At 43.0% G+C, this 24151-nt stretch overlaps 1 protein-coding gene across 1 annotated transcript in view; it reads right to left on the reverse strand.

Moving 5' to 3' along the window:
* ANKH (ANKH inorganic pyrophosphate transport regulator) overlaps nt 1-24151 on the reverse strand; it is a 174202-nt gene that overhangs the window by 52630 nt on the left and 97421 nt on the right. The window contains exons 2-6 of the mRNA XM_012475254.3: nt 22240-22456; nt 11144-11262; nt 8467-8550; nt 4002-4172; nt 2135-2269 (exon numbers count right to left, since the gene is read on the reverse strand). Coding sequence (XP_012330677.1) covers nt 2135-2269; nt 4002-4172; nt 8467-8550; nt 11144-11262; nt 22240-22456 — 726 coding nt within the window. The remainder of the gene's footprint in view (nt 1-2134; nt 2270-4001; nt 4173-8466; nt 8551-11143; nt 11263-22239; nt 22457-24151) is intronic.

Raw genomic sequence — 24151 nt, forward strand, 5'->3', positions numbered from 1 at the left:
GAGGTCAGGAGTTCAAAACCAGCCTGGCCATCATGGTGAAACCCCACCTTTAAAAATAAATAAATAAATAAAAGAAAAAGAAAAAAAAATTAAGTACATATTTTGTGCAGAAAGCTACCAATGTCTTTCCATGAAAATGAGAGTTTCTGGCCAGATACAGTGGCTTATGCCTATAATTCCAGCACTTTGGGAGGCTGAGGTAGGAGAATTGCTTGAGCCCAGGAGTTCCAGACCAGCCTGGGCAACAAAGCAAGACACCGTTTCTACAAAAGAAATTAAAACATTAGCTGGGTATGGTGGCTCAGGAGGCTGAGGCAGGAGGATCACTTGATCCCAGGAGATGGAGGCTGCAATGGGCTATGATCGTGCCACCATTCACTCCTACCTGGGTGACAAAACAAGACCCACCTCTTAAAGAAGAAAAATAGGCTGAACGTGGTTGCTCACACCTGTAATCCAATCACTTTGGAGGCCAAGGTGGGCGGATCACCTGAGGTCGGGAGTTCAAGACCAGCCTGACCAGCATGGTGAAACCCCGTCTAAAAAAAAAAAAAGAAAAAATGACAATTTCTTCCCTATGTGAATGAAAAGGAAGAAAAATGAAAACAAAGCAACTAAACCTACATTCTGGCAGCGTTCAACTCTCTGTCTAGCTTGTGAAAGAGGAGGAGGAGCTTCATCTGTTTTAATTAACAAAACAGCAATGCCCAGAGGTTCCAGGAACATGTGGCAAGTCCCCAGCCGTATGAAGAAAGCGTGGTGTGGACTGGTGTGCTGGAACAAAAAAGAGCACTGGGATCGGGCAGACCTGTATCCAAACCTTCACCTCATTGCTCACCAGCTGTGCGAAGCACCACATCTCCCACCGCCCCCCTTCTTACTCCTCCGGTGGAACAGTAAGAACAATAATATCCACCCCATAGGGTTATTGGGGAGTCAAGGAAATGTACACAAATGCCTGGCGCATAAGCAGATGACCAGTAAATGCCGGTGCTGTACCCCACGTGCTGTTCCTATATGCCACCGAGGGCAGTTTTCAAATGGCTGTAAAGTATAATTTGTCCTTTTTCTTTTTTTAAAGCGGAGGATGGAATTCTAGCACACAGGTGGCAGGGGTCCCATACTTTTTATGAGAAACTTGAACCGAAGTATTCCAGAACAAAAGCTGTGTGTTACCGTAGCCACCCAAGATGACGTTCGTGATTAAAAAAACGAAATCCTGGAACACATGAAAGTAAGGGAACCCGTTCTGCTTTTGATTTATGCGCTTCTCTTTCCAGGCGGACATGAGCAGCTTCCCGGGACAGGGAAACTGGCAGGGACTCTGGCTGGAGACATGCTGACAGCGCAGTCTGGGCGCCGGGCTGCTCCCCGCAGGGCAGCGCCTGGACGGGAGGCCCTCGTGGGCAGCCATAGGCCTTCCTCAGGAGCAGCAGTTCCAGAGACAGAATTAATTCTCCAGAGGACAGTGGAGGAGGAAGCCAATGAGTAATTCTATTTGTTCAAACCCAACTTGAAAGGGAAAAGTGAGTCAATTCTTTCTTTGGAGTGGCTGCCAGTTTCCAGATAAAGTTTGGTCAATCAAGGAGCTCCTCGTCTGAGGCGGGCGGGCCAGGCGTGGCGCGGTGGTAACGGGTGGGGTGGCACATGCAGGCTGGTGAAGGGCAGGTGAGGGCAGGCCAGTTCTACACAGAGGCAGCAGCCCTGCAGCCCTGGGTGTGTCCCACTCTGCTGCCACGTGACACGCTCCTTCATCCTCTGCCACCACAGTGAAGAGGCCTGGTGCTGACTCCAGGGACATGGAAAACTGAGTGGGAGTCAGAAAACCTGGATTCTAACACTAGCTTCCAACTAGTTCTGTGTCTTTTTAAACCCTTTCTGTGCCTTGGTTCCTCATATGTTAAACGAGAAGGATGCATGATACGCATGACCTGTTCCTTCCCTAATCATAAAAATATGAAGTTATATGATTAGAAGTCACTGACTGAAATCTTCACAGTTTCCTTATGTGACTGTCATGTAATTTATTATTGGGGAATTACTTGAGCTCTCAAGAAGAACTGGAAATAAATTTCAGCCCCCCACTGGCCCACCAAGATGATTATAACCCCCACATCCCCAAAGCATGGCCTACCTCTGTGGCTGCAGAACTGCCACCAAGGTCTCGGGAAACAAAGAGGTTGACAATAGGCCGACTGATTCTCTGTGTGGCCAGAATGAGAGCCAAAGGCCACCAGAAACTCAGCATCTTTCTTATTGTTGCATCTCCCTGCATTAAGAAATGAAGATAAAAGTTACCTAAACCCTAGAAGTAGAATGAAAAAAATGATTCCAAATCAAAGCTTTTCCTTTGTATGTTAATCATGAGCCAATTCACTATACTTGAAAGTAATATAAAGAAAAGCCTCTGTAGACAAGCCAAGTTGAATTAAAATAAAATGTTCAGTCTTATTAGAAATTCACTGAGATAGCTGGCAAGCGGCTGCAAAATTAAACACACACTGAAACCTACAGGATCTCAACCACTCTTTTCTATACTGGGACTTGGAATCTCTAACCAAGGTAGAACCTATGTCGAGGGCCTGAGAAACAGGTTTGAAATTAAGTCTTTGTTAATCTCATCAAATGGAGTGGATAGAAGCCATGTCAGGAAGAGGTAACTCTTAGAAATAAAAAGTTATTATAATTTATTTTGGAATCAGTCAGCTCATAAAAATGTGCCTGATTATTTTGGCAGCGTAGAAATTGACTACAGAGGTTCTTATTCTCGGAGCTCTCATAGACGTCATGTAAACTGTTCAAAAGCACAATCAAAATAAAGGCATGTAAAGAACAAGTGATTTCTAAGACTTCTGCGGCCAAGGTGTGGGACATCTTTAAAGCCTGGCTTTCATTATGCGATTTTGGTTTTGATTGTTCACAAGGGTGAGAGTTACGTCTTGGCCACTTTATTTCCTTTTGCTGGCGGCTAAATGTTAAGAGACAGATTGTTACCATCAACACCAATTTGTGGTTGACCTAGTGATGGGATAACTAGAGAGGATTTCACTGACAGCCTGACCTGGATGGAGGTAAGTGGTCAATACAATTACTGCTTGACATGACAAAGTAATGTGTGGCTCAAGTGGGGATCAGGGTGAGGTGAGGGGATGAATACATGCCTTATGGCTAAATGCAGACAAACCGAATGAGGTCTAATACCAATGGGTAGGGAAAATTGCACACACAGAAACCAGATACTGTTTATACTTACAATAAACAGAACGTTTTGGTCATCTGTATAAGGTTATCTATCTCACTCCTACTTGTTTCTTATTCAACTTTCAGGCCACAGCAAGATCTACCTCCACCAAGGAGGCTTCTTACACTCTGCCAGCGTTAGTGTCGCCTCAGTTCTCACGCGGCGCTACGCTGTTTTGGACGACTGTTTAACTGTTGCTTCTGTATTGTTCTAATCTGCCAAATGGGATATGACGCTGCTTGAGGGTAGAGACCATATCCTAACATTTCCTGTGCTGCCCTATGGTACCTAATATTGTGCTTAGTCCCCAGGAGGTACCTGAATAAGGGACTGGGCTTGACCATGGAAGAAAGTATAAACAAAGCCTTGATCCTGGCTGTAAATTTAAACACAATGAAATGTAAACTCACAGGCATCATGGGTCCTCAAATCTTTGTTGACTACAGAATAACTTATGATTGAGAGCAAGGGAAACCACGAGTGTCGTATTTATTCCTCGACCACAGATTCTCTGTGCCTCTGTCTCCTCCTATGGGATAAGGAGGCTGGACGGTGACTTCTCAGATCACATCCATCTGTTAGAGTTCATTAATTCTCCTACTGTCTTTCCCTGCAGACACCTAGCACTTGGCCTTTGGGTATGACATCCTGGCCAATTTCATGGTTTGATTTCATTGATTTCTCATTTTATATAGAGGTGGAATACAGCTCTATCCTACTCTGAGTCTCAGACAGACTGCTGTTGGGTTGGTAAACATACCCCCAGCTCCGGGCCACTTCTGTCGGGGATGATGTCGTGAATGTTCTTGTAGTAACCCAGGCACAGGGTGGTGCAGCGCACAAGGGCGCCCATGTACAAGGAGAGGATCGGGATGAGCAGGGGCTCCCGGCATTCCAGGTGACTGTGAAGCAAAATGGCTACAAAAACAACCTGAGAGAAGGGGGAACAGGAACAAGTCAGAGGGGAGAAGCGGGAACCGTCCCACAGAAGCACAGGGGCACGCTCTTGAACCTGAGACAGACCTCTAAGCAAAGATCTTGACTTTTATGTAAAGGGAACGGAAAATTGGAAGATGACCCAATGTTGCTCTCATATAATTCAGGTGCAGATGTTTGGGATTCAATGGAAGAATACACTGATCATCTTGTCATACCCACCATGAAAATTCTTTAAAGCAACTGCAAAAATCTTTCGAAGCATTTTTTTTTAAAGTTACTGGTTTAAAAAACATTTACAAACTTTGGTCTCCCAGCCCCTCCAAATGTAGCTTTTCCCTCTCAAGGCTGGATACTGAGGTGTGTATGTAACACACAACTGAGAACTAGGCTACATTTAACAAAGGAAACAACAGTAGTGATCAATGACGTATACAGGAAAAGAGGTATTAATGTTTATAGGACAGAAGGCACTAAAAATGGGCTGGGTGCCATGGCTCACACCTGCTATCTCAGTGCTTTGAGCAGCTGAAGCTGGAGGATTGCTGGAGGCCAGCATTTCCAGACCAGTCTGGGCAACACAGTGAGACCCCATCTTTCTAAAAGATTTTTAAAAAAATGAGCCAGGTGTGTGGTGGTGCGCACCGGTAGTCCTAGCTCCTTAGGAGCTTGAGCCCAGGAGTTTGAGATTACAGTGTGTTTTAATCGTGCCACTGCACTCCAGCCTGGGTGACAGCGAGACCCTATCAAAGTCACTGAAAGTGCTGCCAAGAAACACCAACAGTAATAATTATAAAACAACTTACATTAACATTTAAGATACCTATAAAAGTAGAACAGGTTGAAATAATCAGAGTCAGGAGAGAATGAAATTACCATCAAGTGTATATCTCTATTCAATAGTACAGTCTCTAAAGCAAGCTTAACAATATATTAACCTCTCTGTCCTGCAGAAATCAGAGAATCAGCCCAGCCTTTGTCTAGAGTCCTCCTGGGATCCACTCACTCAAAAGCATACTGAGAACAAAAGCAGGACAATGTATATTCCTGAGCTACATCAACCTCAATGGCCAAATGCCAATGGAAAAATAGGCATGTAAAAACCAGGACGGCAGTGGTGGAGGGCTGGTAGGAAGGACTGTGTGACTGAGGAGGGGACAGAGAGACAGACTGAAGATCAGGGAAGTTGCTTGCTGTGTTTAATGGCAGGAAAGTCATTAGTAAGAACCATCTGGGTGGACTGATGGCGGTGGAAGTCAGCTTCACGTAGGTAGAGAATGAAAGGGAAGTGAAAAAATAAAGATAGTGAGTGGAAGCCACCCTTCCAAGAAATTTGGCTGCAAAGTGATAGAACTGTAGCTAAAGAGGTAGGTGGGAGACACGGGAAGCTTCTTGTTGCTGTGTTGAGATGGCAGAGATTTGAGCATGACAGGACAAGGGAAATGATGCAGGAGAAAGCAGGGAACAGGTTCCTGAGAAAGCAGCACAGGCCAGGACCCAGAGGAGTGGCCCTGGATGGGAGGAGGGACACCGCCTTCACTACAATGAGAAGAAAATAGAGAGGATGCCTGTGGAAGGTAAGCCTGTAGGTTTGGTGGCTGGAAGGTGACGAATTTGGTTGCTGCAATTGACTCTGTGAAGTGGGAAATGAGGTCATCTGTTGGGAGGTCAGAGTTGGAGGAACACCCTCTGAAATAGTTCCTACAGAGTCAGCAAAGGTGAGGGATAAGATCATGCATTTACAGCTTGATCACTTTGTTCCATTGTGGAACCTTTTGCAGAAGCACCACGAAAGTGAAGGAAGAGGCATAACATAGGGTTGGTTCAGAGGAATTTTCTCCCAAGGCTGAGATGAAAAGGCAGGAGATAAGGGACTTCACAGGAATGCAGAGAATGTATACATTATGGTCTGACCATCCTTGGAATGTCAGCTGACCTTGAAAGGCAAGGGCTGCTGATGGCAGAGGAGTTAGAGGATGGGAAGTCTGAGGAGGGGCAAACAACCTTGAGAATTCTCACCTTGTTATCAAGCAAGCTAAGAAGGTCCAGGTGATCAGGAAATAAAACAAAAACAGCAATATGTTTTCACAAATCCCTTAGCAATGACTGACTGGAACATGCAACTATTAAAATAATGACAGCACAGAAAAGCACTGCACGTTTGTACCAAACCAAGAGGTTTTTTGTACTGTTGTGCGAAACCCATTAACTTAGTAAAATCTGTAGGAAAAAAAACACCCCTAGAGAATTGCCACTGACATTCGAGGCATTATAAATGATTTCCATTTTATCATTGGTGATTGGTGATTACTTGCTATTTATGCCAAGGTGGTATTTCAAAGTACTTTGCATGGAATCTATTGACCCATTACCAACTTAGATATGTTATCATACCTAACGAATGTTTTCAGGTAATGAGAGGAAGCTTGAGGGTAAAAGGCTTAAAAAGAGAATTTATTCCTCCAGCCAAATTGTGGTAGGAACTCAAGCGGCAAGGTTTAAAATAACTACTCCATCAGGCATAGCCTGAAGCCAGATGGCACCTGAACTCAGCTTCCACGCTCCCACTAACCAGATCTGTTTATTCTGAACTTGCGGGCCTTCCAACAGGCAAGGGCCAGGATCAGGTTTAAAATAGAGAAGGAAAATGGCTGTAGGTGTATTGGCAAAGTCTTTTTCAGAGACAGGCTTTGCTTCTTTTGTCCTTGGATGCCTACTATGTTTATTTTAGGCAAAGCTAAAGTTTTTCTTTTTTTTAATTTGACTTAAAAAAACACACATCTCCAAATGCGTGCTCACAAACGCTCACCGACTTGCTGATGCCAGCGTTTGAAATTAGAGGGGCTTCCTGAATGTCAAAGTAAGTGATCAGAGTGAATAAGGCAGTTTATCTCCCAGAGGAGGCAAAAAGTAAGACTGAAACAAAATTCGCTACTAACTAACTCTTAAGAAAATTAACAAAGACATACCAAAGAATGATGGTTGCTAGTATTTTCACACACACACACACACACACACAGTGTTAGCAGAAATCTATTTAAATTATTTATAATAGTGATCCATAGAGTAAACACAATTAGTCTGGAAATTATTGGTCTTTAGGGAAGTACTAAGAGTTCAACAGTAGATTATTTCAAAAAGGTGCCCAAGAGATCAGAGTGTGCAAGAAAGGAAAAATGTATGGAAAAGTTCATAGAATAGAAATGAGGCCAGGTGTGGTAGCTCACACTTGTAATTTACCCAGCACTTTGTGAGGTCAAGGCAGGTGGATCATCTGAGGTCAGGAGTTCGAGATCAATCTGGCCAACACAGAGAAACCCTATCTCTACTAAAAATACAAAAACTAGCCAGGTGTGGTGGCAGGCACCTATAATCCCAGCTACTTGAAAGGCTGAGGCAGGAGAATCACTTGAACCCAGGAAGAGGAGGTTGCAGCGAGCCAAGATCATGTCATTGCACTCCAGTCTGCATGACAAGAGCAAAACTCCATCTCAAAAAACCAAACAAACGAAAAGAGAATTTGGAAGGATGTGTAGAGATATAGTCTAACCTCCTCTATGAAGAAATCATTCTCCCAAATCCTTGATTGTAGAACTTAGTCTAATTTACAAATCATGGGAATTCAATCTAATTTTCCACTAAAATTGTTCATGCTCTATCTTTGGTAGAAGAAGAAAGGAGAGAACGTCAGCGCTGAGTACCAGGGCTCAGAGAATTGGACCCAACAGAAAGTGGGATATGGGCCTTCTTCTCAGACCACGTGGAAAAGTAGCTGAATCAACTTCCTGGTTCTTTCTAAATGCAGGGAAGTGACCTGTGAATGGCAGCCCTGCATGGTAACAACAGAGGATTAGAAGAACATCTCAGAATAATTCCTAAGAGCCCTCTTTCTAGAACAGAGTGACAGACTGATACTGTCAGGGCACGCAGAGGGCACCCAGCCAAGTGCACAGGACCCTAGGACATGCCCAAATGTACCAGGTGTGACTTTATAGTCATCTCACATGCATGCTGTTTAAAAATAAAGGTCAAAACCGCAACACTAAATTTAAATTCTTACAACCCATATTGTAGCAAGATTATACATAATTTTAATACAGGGAGTCTCCTTTTCTCATTCATTTAGCGAATACTTATTGAGGTTCCTACGTGATGTGATGTAACGGTGCTGCCGAAACCAGGTCGAATGCAGAGTGTACTGCACAGTGAATGAATATAAATCACTCATCAGCTACACACGCCAGAAGGGGACTCTGAGGAGCTCGGATTGACACATAGACCATATTTACCTGAGCTATGACATCTGAGATTGAGGCACATCCCACCAGGAAACTGTACTTGTGTTTTAAGAGAATGCCAGCATGGGTCCATGCCTGCCAGAAAAAAAGAATTTGGCATGAGATATACCTTTAGGATTATGCTGTTTCTGGTCACTGTGATTTTCCAGGCATTCCTGAAATACACTTTATTCCCCCTCAGAGCCTTAGCAGCACAGGTCTGATAAATCTTTGGTTGGTAAAATTACTGTAATTCGATCTGGTGGCTAGTTCCACGTTAGAGTTTTCAGTGGAGTGAATGACTGCACCAATGTATTTATTCAGTACCAATTGTATGCAGACTAGTGCGTCATTAGGTTTGTATACCTGGCAAGAAGGCTGAAGGAACACCAAGAATGGAGGAAACATTATTTCTCTCTCTCAAGCATCTCAATCCTAAAGCAGCATCCTTCCCACGTGACCCATGTCATAACGAGGGCTCTCATTTGGGTCTGAGTTATTACAGTCTTTATGGGTGTTCACTGAGTGATTAGGGTCTACTGTTTTCTTGCCTTCAAGCTTGGGCAGGATCTGATCTGACACTCTGGGAAAGGAGGAAGGTGCTACGGGAGGAGCAGATGAAAAGCCTGGGAACACCAGGAGAAGGTTTCAAGTCCATGACGGGTTCTGTTTAAGGATTATCCTTCGTACCTTCAAGGTTGATTTGGACTGACACAGAAATGACATTTCATCTGAGCTAAGCACAATGAGACAAGCAGGGGCTATTCTCCAGGTCCGTGCCAAGACTTTGAAGAGCAACAGCTACTTCCCTGACCATCTGCAGATCATGGCTGTGGCCTGGCTTAGTTGTCTGAAAGCCGGCAAGATGATAAGCTTTCTGGCTTTAAATATTCTCTCTCCAACCAATATATCAAGGCCATGCTGCCAGGGGTGAGGGGGTGGGGAGGGAGGATATGATCTGGTCCTTATAAATGTTCATTATTTTCATTTTTATCAGCCGTCTCTTGCTGTTACACCAGGGTCTTTGGGGGAAATTATAGAAGAAACATGGAAGAAAAGGGTACCAATTACACATGTTCTGGTGTTATATTTGATTTCAGAGACTCTCTTTTGGCAAATAAATACAATTGAAGGAATGGGGAATACCAGGTCCTTAACAATCTGCAACTCACTTTTACTAACAGTCCCGAGTTCCTGGAATTCACCTTGTAACTGTAATTCTTCTCTATGTTTAGGTTCCCACTTCAAACACAGATGGGAGGATAGACCTCAGAGCAGCAGCATGGACCTGTCCAGGAAGTTAGGCTCTGACTCTTCGGGGATGTCAGGAAGGCCACTTCCTTCAGCTCTCTAACTGGGCTACCACCATGGGCTAGTTCAGGGACCAAGGGGAAGCCAGTTCTACACTTACCTTATGCATCTAACTGCATATAAACTGGAGGTGGGGGTGGCAAAAAACTACACAGACAAACATATGTTTAAGTCTCCTTCCTAGGATAATTCAAAATGGAGCCAAAGGAAAGGGTTTACTTCCCAGCATTGGACCTTACTGGAAATATATATATGTGTGTGTGTGTGTGTGTGTGTGTGTGTGTGTGTGTGTGTATTTTTTGTGTGTGTATATATATATATTTTTTTTTTGCTAGGTCTCTTTTATATTTATAAGATAGCAGAAGATAATAAAAGCACTGTTTAAGCACTCCTCAGTATCATGACAAAGAATTTATGGAAGTGGGCAGCCCTTAGCTAATGGGGCAAAGCTGGTTATTAAAATAATGAAAGCCTAACAGAATGTTCAAGAGATTCTTACTCTAAAACTTTGGGTGTCCATGCCATACAAGTGATAAGTTTATCAGAAAGTGATTCTGATCCTTTGATCCTGAGTATATCAGAAAAGAACTGTATATCCGCATCAACATTTTCAAAGGGGCTTTCCTGCCACCTCCCAGAACTTGTGGCAAAATGAAATAAATTGACAAGATGAACTGGTTAAAAGTCAACAGGCACTTGGAACCTGAGTACTCTGCTGGTGGTCTGGCTGCTATGAAAATCAGTGTGCTAACTCCTCAAAAAATTAAAAATCAAATTTCCATATGATCCTGCAATTCCACTTCTGGATATACACCCTAAACAACAGTTTATGCCCAAAGAAAAGGGGGACTCAGATATTTGCACACTCACGTTCACAGCAGCATTACCCACAAGAGCCCAAAGGCAGAAGCAACACAAGTGTCCATCAGCCGATGAACAGATACACAAGATGTGGGCTAGATATCCACTGGAAAGTGACTGAGCCTTAAAAAGGAAGGAAATTCTGGCACCTGCTACTACATGGATAAACTCTGAGGACGTGCTCAGTGAAATAAGCCAGTTATGTATGGCTCAGTGAAATAAGCCAGTTTATGTTTGATTCCACTCTTTTGAGGTATCTCGAGTAGCCAAATCTGTAGTTACAAAGTAGAATGGAAGCTGCCCGGAGCTGGGGAGGGGGCTGAGGAGAGTTACTGTTTAATGAGGATAGAATCTCAGTTCTGCAAGATGAAGAGTTCTGAAGATTGGTTGCGCAACAATGTGAATATACTTCATGCCATTAAACTACACACAAAAATAGCTAAAATGGTACATTTTACATTATGTATATTTTACCATCAGTTAAAAAGAAAGAAAGCCAACGATCTTCTCTACGCACCATCGCATCCATGAAAGGAAAGGCGGCGAGGTACAGGAAGGCCCTTCTTGTCTTGCTCCCCACCGACTCGTCCACATGGTGCAGTTTATTGATAATGTAGTATCCTAAATCACTATAAGCTGCAAAGGGTCAAAAGACATATGTGGAAATGTCATATGTAGAAAAGGATCTCTTTATATTCTTTTTATTTCAAAGGCTTAAAAACAATTTTAAATGTAGTATTTGTTCACCATAGATAAATTAGATAAGCAAATAGAAAAAAATCATCTACAATCTCATCTCTCTACCCAGAGTGGCTCGCAGCTAATGCTCTGGCTTCTAAGCACCAAGTTCTTTTATGGTGGTGTGTTTTAACATAAAAATGAGATTGTATTACACATTCTCTTTTGTAAACCATGAACACCTTTCCATGATACGTTTCCACATTTTATTTCATTAAATTCCCTTCAATGAACTAAATTTCTTTTTGGGAGTTTGCTTAGTATCAACGTGCCCAGTCTCCTATTGTTACACAGTTAGGTTGTTTCCATCATTTTCATATTACAAAAGAATTCTTGGCAGCTGGGTTTGAAGCTAAATGTTTACGCATATTCATAATTATTTACTAAGAGAAAATTTTTAGATGTTAATATGCCTTTTCCATAAAACTCTGAAGCTAGCTTTTCCACACCTGCCAGTTCTTCTACTTCACTTTTTTGGGAAGAGGGTGGCAACTTAGGGTACAGTCCTGCGTGCTGGAAAACGACACGGGAGAGGTGCTTTTGTAGTCCTTCCAATGTCAGGATTTGTTATCAGTGACCGGAACATAGTAGGCACTCAGCCAGTACAGGCTGAATGAATGCATATGTGTCAAATAGGAATAGGGAAGAAGGAGAAAGGCCTCCTAATGTATTAGTCAGGAATCCTGACAGGTATTATTAGCAAAGGTTAAATAAAATATTGAGCTATTTTTCACCTCATTGATAGAGGTTTAGATTATATATAAAAATAATAGGCAAGGCATGGTGGCTCACGCCTGTAATCCCAGCACTTCAAGAGGCTGAGGCAGAAAGACTGCTTGGCCTAAGAGTTTGACAACAGCCTGGGCAACATAGTGAGACTCTTTTTCTAGCAAAAAGTTTTTTAAAAAATTAGCCAGCCATGGTGGTACACGCCTGTTGTCTCAGCTACTTGGGAGGCTGAGGCAGGAGAATTGCTTGAGTCCGGGAGTTCAAGGGTAAAGTGAGCTATGATCGCGCCACTGTACTCCACCCTGGGTGACAGAGTGAGACCCTGTCTTTATAAGAAAGAGAAGAGAAAAGAAACCTCCATCAATGAGGTGAAAAATAGCTCAATGTTTTATTTAACCTTTGCTAATAATACCTGTCAGGATTCCTGACAAGGGAGGGGAAGGGAGGGGAGAGGAGGAAAATCACAATCTTTGTGTTTTTCATAGTGTCTTACAAGTGCTCTAGCAGTAGGTGTGCCTACTGTTTTCATTCTCTTACAACTCTGGATATTAGTGTACTTAACCACAGAAGCCGCTCTGAAATCAGCCTAGAGCCAGAGTGCAGAAAGAGTCTCACTTTATGTGAAATAAGAATCCCCTGACATTTCAAAGCCTGCGGGACAACTTACCATGTTAAGTGGTAAAAAGAGATAACCCTTCATCTTTTGTCAGGATTAGTCTTGAATTATGGGAATTTTGGATTCAGTAAAGTCTTGGGGATGATATCCAGGATACTGAAATGTGCAAATGGGTAGAGGGGTAGAGGTGTGAGTAAGTGGTGTCAAGTGGTGGGAGGCTGGAATGACTACGGTCTTCAGAGAGTAAGGCGGGGAGGTCGGGGAGAGTGCAGGAGGAGAGCTCCTAGTCCTTCCAGGCAGGGTAGAGGTGAACAGAGAGAGGGTCAGCTGCCAGGTGAGTAAAGGTGCCAGGTGTGGTGGTAGCAGGGCCGTCAGAACCATTGAGGCATCAAGAAGAGAAATCCAAGAGAGGGGATGTCACGTGGCAGAAAGAAGAGAGACCTGGGAAGATGGGATTAGTTAGTTATAGCAAGGGACATGGGTGAGAGGAGGCAGCTGTGATGTCCCTGTCATTTGGATCAGACGCTGCACAGAGATGAAAAGTGGATTAGTGGAGGTTTGACTTGACCTGGGAAGGCAGGGAGGGAGAGCTCCTGTCTGATTTTGCAGCCAGGTAAGAATTGCATTCAGACATGAGCTAAGCTGGCTGGAACACAAAGCCAGAATGAAGATGTTACTTAATCATACAAGTGGTCTACTTTGGGTGCTGAACTGTGGAAATTTTGTCTCAAAGTTTATTGTTGCTGCTGCTGTTTATTTGCACATGTGTTTTCATTCAGTCAACAAATGTTCACTGTGCAGGGACCTGCAAGGAGACCATCCTGACCTTGCCCACATCACTGTCCCCACACCCACCTCTCAGCTGAGCCACTGGCAATGGCAAAGGCAGCTGTGCCAGGCGAGCAGAGCAACCGACACAATGCCAAGTGCAAGAGCACAGGACTGGCTAGGAATAGATTATGAGCTAAAACCCCCTGCTGAAGGTTACGGTCACTATAAAACACCAGCTGAGGGAACTTGACTGCTGTGGTTGAAGCTGGGGGCTATGGAATTGGTGAAAGGGCCGTGTTATAAGCTAAATTATGTCCCTTCAAAATTCAGATGCTGAACTACTAACTGCTGGCATCTCAGATGTGACTTTATCTAGCAATGAGGTCATTGCAGGTATAACTGGTTAAGATGAGGTCATACTGGGTAGAGTGGGCTCTCAATCCAATGACTGATGTTCTTATAAAACGAACATTCAGATACATAGGTAGACGCACACAGGGAGAACGCTGTGTGAAGATGAAGGCAGAAACCAGGGTGACTTCTCTACAAGCCAAGGAATGCCAAAGATTGCCAGTAAACCCCCAGAAGCTAGGGGAGAGGCCTGGAAGACAGTCTCCTTCGTATCTTTCAGAAGGAGCCGACCCTGTGACACCTTGACCTTGGACTTACAGCATCCAGAACTGTGAAAGGCTCAATTTCTGTTGCTTAAGCCAACGGGTTTTTGATACTTTGTTACGGCAGCCCTGGAACACAGGTGCAAGTGGCTTCTGAGAAAGGGAGAGAGACTTATTTTCATGTTAAACTCCGGGGTGTCAGGAAGATCAGATGGGACATGTGAGTTTCAGCAGCTGAGAGCTGGGCATGCAGTCTGCATGTAGTGCCCAGAAATACAGAGATCAATATACATAAGCTTCTCCCCGCTGAGAATGAAAAGAAACTCATCTGAGAAAGGTGAGCCCCTTGAATTATCAGGCCTGGAGATGCACTGAAATGTGAAACTGTGTGACAGTGGTCACACCTCACTCCTACCTTGAGCTAAATAATGACCTTGAAGCCACTTGCTGTGTGGGCTCTAGATGAACCGATGCTAAGTAGCCATAAAATGCCATATGCTGGACACCACAGTTCACACCCTATACTGTAAGTCAATGAGTATTCTCGTCAAATGACTTCATGTCAGCCCATTCCTTGTCCCCTCTTGCCTTTTTTTTTTTTTTTTGAAATAGAGTCTTGCTCAGGCTGAAGTGCAGTGATGCAATCTCAGCTCACGGCAACCTCCACCTCCTGGGTTCAAGCAATCTCCTGTCTCAGTCTCCCCAGTAGCTGGGATTACAGGTGTGTGCAACCACATCCAGCTAATTTTGTGTTTTTAGTAGAGATGGGGTTTCACCATGTTGGTCAGGCTGGTCTTGAACTCCTGACCTCAGGTGATTCCACCTGCCTCAGCCTCCCAAAGTGCTGGGATTACAGGCGTGAGTCACCATTCCCAGCCCTTTTTGCCTTTAAAAACCTGCTTGTAACAAAGGCTGAAAGGAGCACTCTCCAAGGGCACTGGGAAGTGTGTCCCAGGTGGCAATCCTCAATCTTGGCCCAAATAAACTTGCTATGTAATTTAACATCAGTTTCTTAAATATGGCTACTTATTACAATAGTTTAACAGAAACATCAAAAACAGTGCCTTTATGCACAGTAACCGGGGTAAACAGGTAATATTTATGGGGTCTACGGACTGCTGGGGGGTTTGCCATGCATTCTCCTGGGGATGAGCCCAGCCAGCTTCCTCATTCTGTGAGGTGTCCCAAACTCTCGCCTTCTTCAGCATCCAGGGCTCACCCTAGCTCCCTGGGTTTCTGAGTACTATGGGACCTACGAGGCTAGAGGCTGCCTTTGCTTCTTTTAACTTCTTTTTATTTCAGTCTCTTCTTCTTTCAGCTACTAGAGGAGACATTTGGAGGCCAAGGGAAGAAGATTTTTCTCCCCGGTTTTCTTCCTTCTACTCTTCCTCCACATGATAGAGGAGTTTGATGATAACTATAGAGGTTACTTCTACCCTGAGAGCTGTGAGTATAAAATTCCAACAACTGTTTTCACCTGCTCTCCGGGCAACTCCCTCCCTCCCATGCCGCTGAGCTATTAACAGCTAGAGCAATGTGTGTGTGTGTGTGGGGGGGGGGTGGGGGGTGTAATTTGTGTAAAGTGCTTTGCATAGAGTCCATAATTACCAGGCTAGCTGCCTTAGCAATATTTAGCAACCTTCAGCTTCTATAAACCACATTACCAAGACTGCTCTGAAACAGCTTGTATTCCTTATGAACAGCAGAACATTACAAAAAAAATTAAAGTTTTTGAACAGATGTAAACAAATGTTGTGACACTGCAACATCAAGAAGACACTGACTTGACCTGTTTCCAGGTGGACAGCTTTGACCCTCCTACACAAGGGACACAGAGAGGGCCCTCCAGATCCATGGCTCCACTGACCTCAGCCAGCCAGGGCCATGGTCCCTTTCTGGAATCAGTGGTTCTCCAACCTGTTCATCCAGTAGCTGTTGCAAACCATAAAATGTTAATATTAACTGAAATAAATCTACATACATACATTTTTTTCCACATCCAATGGGCAAATTTGAGAACCATTATTCTAATTCAAATTCCCAAGTTCTCAATGTTTACAGGTGTCACAGGTACTGTTATTGACCCACTGTGTCCAGCTTGTGAGGCTTTTCATGGGAGCAGGGAATTCACCCCTGTGCTTCCAGGGCATGATTTCCAAGGGATGTGTGTTTATATGGCTGATAGGTCATATTTAAATCACTTCAATAAATATGTGTTGAGTGACTTGCATGCATCAGGTACTACACACACTAACACAGCTATGAAGGGGACAGTTTCCTGCATATGGGCTGGGAGGCGGACATATCATATCACCCATCTATAATGTATACTGGGCAACACTTGTCCAGTGTTGGAGATGGGAGGCATAAGTATCACCTAGGTCTTGAAGAGATACCATAAACCCATGCCCAATGTAAGTAACGTAAATGTGAATTTTTAACTCAAGAACGGAAATTCTCTCTCACTGGCATCAAGACTTGGTAGAGTGGGGTTCCTAATAATTTACTGCAGGAGATCTGCTTCTTTCTAGAGAACATTTCTTATTCATGTTTGAATTCTCAGGATCTAGCCCAGTGTGCTGATTGAATAAATGCTGAAATCTATAACTCTCAAAACAAATGACTGGGAGGACGGGCGTGGTGGCTTATGGCTGTAATCCCAGCACTTTGGGAGGCCGAGGTGGGTGGATCACCTGAAGTCAGGAGTTTGAGACCAGCCTGGCCAAAAGAGTGAAACCTCATCTCTACTGAAAATACAAAAATTAGCCAGGCGTGGTGGCAGGAGCCTGTAATTCCAGCTACTTGGGAGGCTGAGGCAGGAGAATCACCTGAACCCAGGAGGCAGAGGTTGCAGTGAGCCGAGATCACGCCACTGAACTCCAGCTTGGGTGACAGAGCGAGATTCTGTCTCAAAAAGAGAAGTGACTGGGACAGACTGGTGGCAAAAATATCCCTGAGTCTTCCCTCCTACTTATATCCCCACTCTTCATCACATGATTTTGCAGTTCCTCACAGCAAATGTTAGGGTCTATTCCCCGCCCCTTGAATCTGGCCTGGCCTGTGATTTGTTTTGGTCAGCAGTGCGTGGTGGGAGTGATGGTGGCCGGCTCTGATTCCTGGCCACAGGGAGCCATCATGTGTGCTTCTGTTCCTTCACTTGCAATGTCACCACAGCCGTCTAAAAAAGCCCAGGCAATGCTAGTGGAGGATGAGAGGCTATATGGAGGAGAGTTCAGCTGTCCCAACAAAGGCCATTCAGGCTGGCCTGACGTCAGCTAACAGTCCCCCAGGAGCATGCCAAGGTCAGCAGAGCTGCCTCCTGACCCTCAGCTGGCCACAGAGGCATGAGCCCAGCCAAGTTTCAAAGATCCACCCAGTCAACCTGTGGTCTCATGAACAAAAATAAATGCTTGTGTTTTGAGCTGCTGAGGATGGGGGTGAATTTTACATGGCAATAAATTGTGAAGCTATACTGACACTATCTGTTCACTCCTAGCACCCTTATTGGTTTAAATTATGGCAAATTTTACTAATTCACCTTTTACAGAGCTGGTTAATAACCCATGAATAATGGAAAAGTTTGAAAAGAGAAGTCTGGCACACAGAACTGGTCTAGAAATGACTCCAGTGACTTGCTGGAGGGGCACAGGATCCTGCTGGTTTGTTCTCCTGAATTCTGCTGACTACCCAGGCGGCTTCAGAACACGGCAAGGGCCTTACTGGTTACTGTTAAGAATAAATGTGTAAAGAAAGTTAAAATCCACAGCAGTGGTTTTGACATCTTCATGAATTAGGAGGTTAGGCAATACTAATTTCTATGCATGTGAAATTAATTTGGACCCAAATGGAACCAAATGCAAGGTCAGCATGCTGTCCCCCATGCACAGCAGCCACTAGCCTAAATGAAGGTGTGCAGGTGGCAAACCCTGGGCTCCGTACTTTCGGATTTCGTTTTGTAACTTAATCTAGCAGGACGATGCAGTTTTTAAAAATGGTGTCTCATAGATGGGTCCATGACAGAAGTCATGGCTATAGTTAAGCTAAAGAAGAGATACTTGCAGCTGCTCAACAAAGGTCAAGAAATACTTCCAAGCCTCCTGCAGTTCGGGTATCCTGAGCGGGGCTATGGGTGTGCATAGAATGGACAGTAACTCTTGTCCAGTGGATGTCCTAGGCTTCAACTCTGTCAATCCAACACAATTCAAAGTGTCTGCTCAATTGGCTCATTGCACAAGGTTTGGCTGGGTGGGAAAAGTTGTTAGGCACATTCTCTGGGGCCATCTTTCCCTCAGTCTCCATCAAGCATTCTCAGGTGTCTGAGCGGTCAGTGGAATCTACCCCAGCCTTGTCTGGGGAAATGCATTACCAAGCGCAAAGGTCTCAAAGATGGGAGAATGCCTAGCTCCCTAGTGCGGTCCAGAAAGAAAGCAAACGAACAAACAAAAAACAGAAAAAAAAAAAAAAGAAACACAAGGAAAAAGAATTCCTTAACTACAGTAAATCTAATGAAAAGGACCTCGTAAAAGGTTCTTTCCTTTACTGGGGCAAACCCAATGAATGAGGGATGACGATACAAAAGAGCTTTTACTGCTCTCTGACCTGAGCTCATCTCAATCATCCTACAGTGACCCATCAACTGATGCACAGAGAGGACACTGCATTAGTGAAAGTGAGAAGCTACACCTGAACTAATTTTTTCAGAGCTGGCAATGGCCACATTTGAAATCCCTTCTACGTGAAGAAGATGCTCCAGGGATTGGTAAATTATTAGTAAATACTGAAAAGTATGAAGTGTCGAAGTTCATCCAGACAAGAGAAAAAAAGTCTAAGATAGAGAACATCACGTTGGGATCATTTTAGATGGCTATAGCAAAATATTCATTATAGAGCACAGGGTAAATTCTTGACTCCATTTTGTATCAAAAATAAGGAAAAATTAGACAGTGTTGTGCTGGCCGGGTGTGGTGGTTCATGCCTGTAATCCCAGTACTTTGGGAGGCTCAGGCAGGCAGATCGCTTGAACTCAGGAATTCAAGATGAGCTTGGGCAACACGGCAACCCTATCTTTACAAAAAAATACAAAAATTAGCCAGATGTGGTGGCATGCACCTGTAGTCCCAGCTACTCGAGAGGCTGAGGTGGGAGAACTGATTGAACCCACGAGTTCAAGGTCGCAGTGAGCTGTGATCACACTACTGCACTCTTGGCCTGGGCAACAGATCAAAATTCTGTCTCAAAAACAAAGAAGCAAACAAACAAAAGAAAAGGTGGCACTGAAATCCAACTCATCCTTCAGAGATGGTTAAGAAATGACTCAATCCATGAGGCCTGCCCCAACCCCAAAAAGCAATAATCTCTTCCTGCTCTATGCTCTCACATGTCAAAAATAAATGCCTTTGAAAAATCAGAAGAACTTGCTAAAAGGAAATAAATTCATTAAGGTGATGGGAAACTAGCATTTAAAGAAATGTTGAAGGCAATTCAACTACTTTTTCCTGGGCAAAAGAATAGAGAGAAATTAGTTTAAACCTAGATGTATCTGCTTTATATTCCTACTATTTGAATTCAGCATGATGAATTTATAATACAAGCCTTCTTGTACTTACTGTAGGCCCCACTCAGGAGCTGTACATGTAGGGAAAATATGCTCATTTCAATATCAGCCCAAGCAAATATAATTAGGAAAACTGCTTGAAATCATACAATGGCTTTTCAAGTCAAATATACTCGGAGTATTTTCTTTTCTGTTTCATCTATGTCAGTGTTCCCCTGTCACACACATAGTTATCCAGGAGCCGACTGCTGAAGTAGAAATGTAAGTATCTGTTTTCAGCATTACTAGGAAGTGAAAATGGGTGTAAACGTCCAATATAGGTGATGCATAAAGTAGACACTGACATTGGAAGGGAAATGTTCAATGACGTGGGTAAGAATGGGGGGTGAGTGGAGAGACAGCAACATCCCATCATGGAGCTTGTGGTCATGATTATGGGAAACAAAATGGGCAAGATCTGGATATAGAAAAAGCTGACGTGACTACTAAAACCGGAAGGAAGCAGACAGGTGAGCAAGGCGCCTGATGTAGCAGATGGCAGAGGCAAGAGGGAGGCTAAAGACTTAGGCAGAAAATGGTAAGGAGACCAAACACACTAGAAAAGTCTGCATCATGAAAATCTGATTTTCAAATGTTCAAAAGAAATTGATATGTGCTTTCGTAGCAACTGTGGAGAACATCTGTTTGGTGGATGGAAAAATGCTGTGATTGTAAAAATACAAAAACTAATAATGATTATTAAATATATTTGAGATTTAGAACCACTTTGGTTTAAATTTAAAAATTGATAATTCTATTTTAAAATTGAAAAACTAAAATGACATTGATTTTTATTTCAGTGGCCACATTTTCTTCCCCACAATTGCAATAACACAGGATGCTTAGCTTTTTTCTTCCAGAATTACTGACAACTGATAATTAGTCCCAAAGTCTCATTCAACCATGGCTAAATAGGTTGGATAATTTAGAATGGATTATTGGAATGTTGGATTATTTAGAAGTCCAAGTAAAAAAAGAGCTAGTAGCAAAGGGAACTCATTTGCTTATTTAAGGAAGCCCTTACTTTAAAAAAATGTATGGCTTTTTTCCCCCAATACTGTACACATACTCTTTGAAAATGGTTCAGGTCAAATGTAGCAGAAATTTACTTCAAGTGTGCAAACCCTCAGCCCACACTTAGCATTCAGGCATAAATGAGGAAATGAGAGGCATCTCCTCTTTACTCCATGCCCTGAGGCTCTGAGCACAAATTAAAGGATCAATATCAACATCAATGCTTTGGCTGAATGTCTGGTCCATCAGCAGACGGGCTCTCTTCCACACTGTTCTTAGCACAGAATTCTATGCCACATTAAAAAGGAAAACCACAAAGCCCTTACCTTATTTACTTTCACATTCACAGTTATGTGAGTAAGCATTAGCTGCCCTATGAACACATGGTAAATGGTCTGGGTTAATCTTTTGGTTCCTTTATTCACCACTGACAGTCATGCGTCTTACACAATCAGCAACAATTTCAAGGTACACAATGGGTTTATGAAGTGTCATTCACAGTGTTTTATGTAACCAGCTTCAAGCGATACCACTCAATTTTTATGCCAGGTAAGCAAAGCTGTTTTAAAGCCACGACATTCAGAAATCATGCCCTTAAGGTTTTAGCCCCACCAAGAAAGCAGCAGCAGCAGAACTCCAGCCCGGAAGGAGAGTTGTGTTTCCAAGGTCTTGGTTAGATGGGAGGCCATTCACTGTATGTATGATGTAGTTTTCCTGTTGTTTCATGGAAAGAATGCTATGACAAGAGTATTTAGTCTTGTCTTTGAATAAAATAGAATAATGAGATCCTAGAACAAATCAATTTAATAAATAGAACAATCTGTCATTTGTTCTCACTGCTAATAAGCATTAATTCTAAATAACAGTCATTCCAATTTTTTTTGTGTGTGTGTGACGTAGTCTTGCTCTGTCGCCAGGCTGTAGTGCAGTGGCGGGACCTCAGCTCACTGCAACCTCTGACTCCTGGGTGCAAGTGATTCTCCTGCCTCAGCCTCCTGAGTAGCTGGGATTACAGGCATGTGCCACCATGCCCAGCTAATTTTTGTAGTTTGAGTAAAGATGGGGTTTCACCATGTTGGCCAGTATGATCTTGATCTCCTGATCTTGTGACCTGCCTGCCTTGGCCTCCCAAAGTACTGGGATTACAGGTGTGAGCCACGTGCCTGGCCAACAGTCACTCCATTTTTATTTGTAAGATTCAATGAGCCAGAACAATGATGCACACATATCTCTAATGGAAGCACCTGCTATTTTATTGCCCTTACCAAATGTTATTCCTAGATGTAATCACCTGCTAATGAAATCACTCCTTTTCACTTTGGGAATCAGAGACACTAAATTACAGCTCCCCAGAGAAAACACATTATTGTCTTAAGCTAGGAGCACAAGCACTGTTCCCTCTATCCCTGGAAACATTTGATAAGAAACATTTGATAATTAGTGAAGAAACCACTTATCTCAATAAATATATTTAAATCAATGAAAAGGAATAAGAAATTGCCAAAGCCAGATTCACCAGTGGCAGTCGGCGGCCTCACCTATCAGCGTGTGAAAGACGGCAGCGATGGCCCCAGCCACCACCATACACAGGACGGCTTTGGTCCTGTCTCGCTTGCTGTTCACAAACACCAGGCCCACATTTTTGAAGTCACTCATGGGACCCGTGAAGAACTTCATGAGGGAGTACGCCAGCCCGTAGCTGGCCAGCATCTCAACGGCATCCTCCTTGACAGCAGCAATGCCCCGGTTCAAGGCCTGGGAAGGGGGAAAAAAACCCACAAAGAGCGTCAGAAATGTCATCTCTTCTCTGGGGAATCATACCTCTAAGATAAAACTCAGCAGACCATGTTTCTATAGAAACACTAAGCAGCTTATAGGGTACATCTCATGTGATTAGATAAAGGTGATTGGTTTTCATTTTCCTCTACATCAGCTTCAGTTTGAGTTTCTTTTTGTGATGGAGATACCTGTCCACTGCGGTTAAAATAATAGCAAAATACCAACAAATATTTTTTGCTAATATTGAAAAATAATTCTAAGAAGTTTTGGTTAAAAGTTGATTTGTTTAAAAAAACTTAACATGTTAAATCTTGTTTGAAGGCTGAATTGACATAACAGCAACAGGCATTCTGGAAATGAATCTAACAGTTTATATCAAGGGGATGGGTTCTTTTTCCTTTAAAGAAGGTGTGTGTGTAGGTGTGTGTTCAGGTGTGCACGTGTAATCTTAAATACTGTGTATATGTTATATATTCTTCATAGCACTGAGTTCTATGCTTTCAAAAAGGGTACTGAAAGAATTTATTATATCCTTCATTAATGCATGTTGTTTACCTGATTCCTACTATATTTTAACCTGAAACATATTCCTGAGCTCTATGAAGACAAATATGAAAAGAACACCTTTAGAAATGTTTTTGGATAATGGTTGTGCAGGAAGATACGGTCGTAAAATACCCTAACCACTTTAACCATCCTCCAAGAGAGACCCTCTTAGGCACTGCAGGCCTTGTTAGGATGGTACTTCCAAACTAACTTTCCCACCCCTTAGACAAATCGATAACAGCAGACCAGTGGGCAAGGATGTCCAGATAAGTGAATTTTCTGACTAAAATGCCTCTAGAACATTGCCTCTGTCATTAGGAACAGGCAACTAAGCAGAAGAGTCAGCTTTCTGTACAGCTATATATTTTTAAAAATAGACTGTTTTGAAGGCAGTTTTAGGTTCACAGTAAAACTGAGCAGAACGTACAGAGCATTCCTATATATCCTCTGCCCCCACAAACACGGAGCCTCCCCTGCCATCAACATCCCACACCAGAGTGGTACAGGAATCTACAATCAGGAATCTACACTGACACAACACTATTACTAAAGACCAGACAGTAGCCTCCCGTTAGCCGTGGGGGAAACATTCCAAGACCCCCAGTGAATGCCTGAAACTATCGATAGTACCAAACTCTCTACATACTATGTTTTTTCCTATATATTCATACCTATGATAAAGTTTAATTTATAAATTAAGCACAGTAAGAGATTAACAACAATAATCAAACAGAACAAGTATAACAATATAATAAAATTATATGTGATCTTTCTCTCAAAATATCTTACTGTACTCCTTGTGATGAGGAAGAGATAAAGCAAGATGGTGACAGATTTCATTACACTACTTGCAATGGCATGCAATTTAAAACTTACGGATTGTTTATTTCTGGAACCTTCCATTTAATATTCCTGAACCTTGGTCAACCTCGGGTAACTGTAACCATGGAAAGTAAAACCGTGGATAGGATGTCTAATGCAATGCAGTTTACATTAGGGCTCACTCTTGGTATATTGTACATTGTATGGATTCTGACAAATGCAGAATGACATATCCACCATCCTATTTTTTTTTTTTTTTTTTTTTTGAGACGGAGTTTCACTCTTGTTACCCAGGCTGGAGTG

Source organism: Aotus nancymaae, unplaced genomic scaffold, assembly GCF_030222135.1.
Source record: "Aotus nancymaae isolate 86718 unplaced genomic scaffold, 86718_ANA_hifiasm-v0.15.2.pri h1tg000014l, whole genome shotgun sequence".
NCBI lineage: Eukaryota > Metazoa > Chordata > Mammalia > Primates > Aotidae > Aotus > Aotus nancymaae.